We start from the raw sequence: 4,361 nt of genomic DNA, 5'->3' as shown, positions 1-4,361 counted from the left end.
CATCCACCACCGCCTCCTCCGCTTGACCAACCACCACCTCCTCCAGATGGCCATCCACCACCGCCGCCTCCAATAGACCAGCCACCTCCTCCGCCGCCGCTAGGCCAGCCTCCACCTCCGCCTCCTAAGGACCAACCTCCTCCTCCTCCACTTGGCCATCCTCCGCCTGTAAAAGTAGAGTTTATTTTGCTTTATACTGGACAAAAAATTAAATTAATACTTCATTCATTGTAATTTTAGGGAGAGTGAACACAGAATTTTAATCATTAAAATAGATGTATTTCGTGAATTGTAACATATAAAAACCAACTGTTTCTCAAAATTCCACAAAGCATAAAATTTTCAACTTTTAGAAATTGTTAAGCTGTAAAAATCAAAGTGGTTTCTACCTAAACATTTGATTAAAGTAGAATGACTCGGTTTCACTTCATTAACTACAACAAATTCATAAAACATTTCAGGTTTTCACTCTCCCCCAAGTTACAGCTTACCTCCGGCGCCCTTTCCACCACCATCTAAAGACAACCCACCACCACTACCACCTTTAGGCCATCCACCACTACCTCCTCCACCGCCGCCTTTAGGCCATCCACCACTACCTCCTCCACTGCCGCCTTTAGGCCATCCACCGCTACCTCCTCCACCGCCGCCTTTAGGCCATCCACCACTACCTCCTCCACCGCCGCCTTTAGGCCATCCACCACTAACTCCTTCACCGCCGCCTTTAGGCCATCCACCACTTCCTCCTCCACCACCGCCTTTAGGCCATCCAGCACTTCCGCCTCCCCCACTTGGCCATCCACTACTTCCGCCGCCTCCACTTGGCCATCCACTACTTCCTCCGCCTCCGCTTGGCCATCCACTACTTTCGCCGCCTCCGCTTGGCCATCCACTACTTCCGCCGCCTCCGCTTGGCCAACCAATACTTCCGCCGCCTCCGCTTGGCCAACCAATACTTCCGCCGCCTCCGCTTGGCCAACCACTACTTCCGCCACCTCCGCTTGGCCATCCACCACCTCCGTCACCCTTGGACCCTCCTCCACCACCACCTCCACTAGGCCATCCACCACCTGAACCACCCTTATTACCTCCGCCTCGGGACCAGCCGCCTCCTCTTCCACCTCCTCCCCCTCTAGACCATCCACCACCTCCGCCTCCGGACCATCCTCCTCCTCCCCCTCCTAAACTAAGAATGATTCCTCCTTCGGTCAGCTCCAAACATGTCCAAAGAATGACACAAGATGATACGATCTAAAACGATAAAAAGGAAATATTGCGTTAGTTTGAGAAAGGGGAGTGTAGTCTTAGATTCAACGATTTTACTATGCCTAAAAATTAAATATAGGGATTAGTTTGGAGTTTCTGGGGACACCTGCATTTTTTGTTTCACTTTTACCAGCTTTAACATACACAGAAGTATCATGACGATAAAATTTATTGATTTAGGCCTATTTATTGATCAAAATTTGGTTTTATCATATTTCAGAAGCATCATCGAAAGTGAACCTCGGTTCTACTCATTTAATGGCAAAATATTAAGTGGAACGATTTATTGTTGTATCTGAGTATGTGAAAATCACCTAACTTTAAAAATTGAAAATCATTTCTAAATAATGTCGTGCCACTTTACATGAGCCGTAGTGGCTAGGTTATAGAGTGTCATTCTTAAGTAACATTTAAATTTAAGTTTATTTGTGGTAAAATGTACTAAAGCCAAATGTAATCGGAGTTACAGAAAAACTTATGTTTTTCAGAGAAAATGATGTCTCTGGCATTTAACGATGACTTATGATGTAAATCTAATAGCGAATTTCTCATGGATTCCAGAAAGTTTTGCAAGCTTGCTTATTTCAAAAGTTGCTCCAGAGCACTGACTTTAATTTGAGAATTACCAAGCAACTGAGCTTTAACTATGGGATGTAGAACCTCCATTACTTTCTCTACACAAAACTAACTATACTTACAGCAAACATTTATCTACTGAGAAATCTCACTTATAGTTTCTAATGGAAAAGCAAATTGCAATATCTCGGAAGTTTTAACCCGTGCATTTATTTGAAAAAACTTAATACCCTGTTCAAAGCCAACTTACCAGAAGCCTCATATTGATTCTCCTGGAGTTGAATCAACTCTGAAGCTTTCTTGACCGCAATGCCCGTTTATATAGCCAGGATGGAGGTCCAGTTCCAATGCCCCCGATGTTTACTTTCTCCAGGACTTCCTTCGTCATCGATGATAAAGAAAACGAAAGTAGGAGGAAAAATTACTTCATTTCTAGGACAGTGGTTGATTTAAAAGTTGAGAAGTTGAATTTAAAAAAAAAAACATTGAGCTCTACACGGATTCCTTGGTCCGTTATTCAATTCACTCGCTTTTATTATTACGTGATACTTGCTGGGGGATCGAGTAATATCCCCCACCCAGACTCTGGAGGAAACCGCCGTTTACCTCTCTCGGCGATTGTGGGGTGCTTAACGCACCCCCCTACCATTGAAATCACGATCTGGTTAAAAGAAAGTGGAAAAGGTATTATTATGTTTTCCCGGCCAAAGAAGACGTTTTAATGACCCGAGACCCCGAAAAAAAGGAAAACCAGAATGAGGAGCGTGAGATAAATGAAAACAAGAAGGATCTTTGAATTAATGGTTTCTCATTCATTACGAAGAGTTACTGTTTGTCAGAAGTTTGGAGTAAAGCTGAACTAGATGGAGTAGAACTTGTGAGTAGGTTAAAGCATTATCCATTAATGAACTGTTTTCTATAGCCGCATTCTGTGTGCCTTTAATTGGACTATTTTACGTAATTAATTAATTAATTTCAGTGGTGCGGGATTTCTGAACTATTCCAGTTACAACTTGTTCAATATTAAACATTTTAAAATAATTCAAAGGATGAAACTAAAACGGCTGAATGAAAGGGAGTATTATAAAATTTCTGGAACATTACCGTTGCATTGCAATGTCTAATGGGGGTCAATAATTAGGGGCATATCAATTATAAAAGGTCGACAAATAAACTGTGGAAATTGGTCTTTATGAATCCAATAAAATAATTTTTAATATTTTTAAAAATATTATTATATCGAAAAGTTATACATTTAAAACTTCTTCAAATCTTGTAAAAATATAAATATTTTTTAACTTTCTTCTGAGTGGAAAACGTTTACATCAAACTCTATGAACAATCAAAGCTGTTTGATATTTATATAGGAAGTATAAGAAGGGTTAAACAATAGATTTTATATAGATAATAAACCCTTATCCCTGGTTTAAGAATACCTACATAATAAATTGCAATCTAAGAAGTTTCCCGAGTAAAAATATGTATTTCATGTGAAACAATTCATTCTAAGGTTTGATTCTACCAAGAAGTAATATACTATAAGAAGGCCTAAGCCGCAAGATTTTACCCTCCTACTCTTACGCCGGTGTCAGCGGACAAGTAAGCCCCACCCCTTTCATGTCCGACATTGCTCTGCGTTTTCCCATTGGATCCCGTGGGGATAGGTCATACAGACGTGAATGACGTATTCCGATTAAAGAAAAAAACCTCGAGCGAAGTAAACAGATAATGGAGGCTACCCTTGGTGCTGAAACGGTATGATAGTTGTTTTAAGTTGCCATTAACAAGTTAGTTAAAGATTTTGAACCTAACTTGATGGATTTTGATTGTGTCTCTACGTCAGAATCGTTTTATAATTATTTCTAAATCGAACCAAGTGTACTAATGACTTCGTGAGTTCTAAAAACCAAACCAAGGCTTAACGAAAAGGTAACCAAGTGTACTAATGACTTCGTGAGTTCTAAAAACCAAACCAAGGCTTAACGAAAAGGTAAAAGAGAAAGATGGTGGAAAACATAGAGTAAGATAAAATAATAAGTCCCGCCTCCGTTTCAACCCCCCACCCATGAAGGGGGGATTGTCGACTATCACACGAGCACCGGTCGCTAATTTATGCCTTCTTATAGTATATTCCTTTCTGATTCTACTACAAGCATAGTAAATATTTTGATAAAATTTATGAAGAACGATAGATAGCGAGGGAACTGGGAAATGTTATCTGATCGGGATATCTGGTCATCGAGATTAAAGCGTGAAACGTCCTCGATCCTATTGAACCTTTGGCAATAAAAACAGTGGCATCATATTTATCTCGGATGTTTGTGAAAATAAGTGGTTTGAAAATACGTTACGTATATGAAATAATTATACAGTGGTGAGCGCAGGCAGTCGGCCTCATTATGGTTTTCATATGAACCATAGTGCTGTCCGGATTAATTATTGTTTACGATTGTGTAAAACTATTGTCTATAATATTATTTTGTACTGTTTTTTTTTTATAAAGAGACCCACCCGCAGAA

The 4,361-nt window shown here is 40.2% G+C and overlaps 1 protein-coding gene across 1 annotated transcript; it reads right to left on the bottom strand.

Moving 5' to 3' along the window:
* Positions 1–480: 480 nt before the first annotated feature.
* Positions 481–2,319, bottom strand: LOC149679046 (uncharacterized). The gene is made up of 2 exons (XM_089835975.1): positions 2,093–2,319; positions 481–1,251 (listed from the first exon to the last, which is right to left on the bottom strand). The coding sequence occupies exons 1-2, from the start codon at positions 2,102–2,104 to the stop codon at positions 481–483; spliced, it is 783 nt and encodes a 260-aa protein (XP_089692101.1). The 5' UTR covers positions 2,105–2,319.
* Between the last annotated feature and the right edge of the window lie 2,042 nt (positions 2,320–4,361).

The sequence above is a fragment of the Phalangium opilio genome, unplaced genomic scaffold (assembly GCF_054372755.1).
Source record: "Phalangium opilio isolate 3A_F unplaced genomic scaffold, DU_Popi_V2 ptg000042l_1, whole genome shotgun sequence".
NCBI classification, from domain to species: domain Eukaryota; kingdom Metazoa; phylum Arthropoda; class Arachnida; order Opiliones; family Phalangiidae; genus Phalangium; species Phalangium opilio.
The sequence above is the reverse complement of the archived record's forward strand: the minus strand, read 5'-3'. Positions and strand labels throughout refer to the sequence as shown.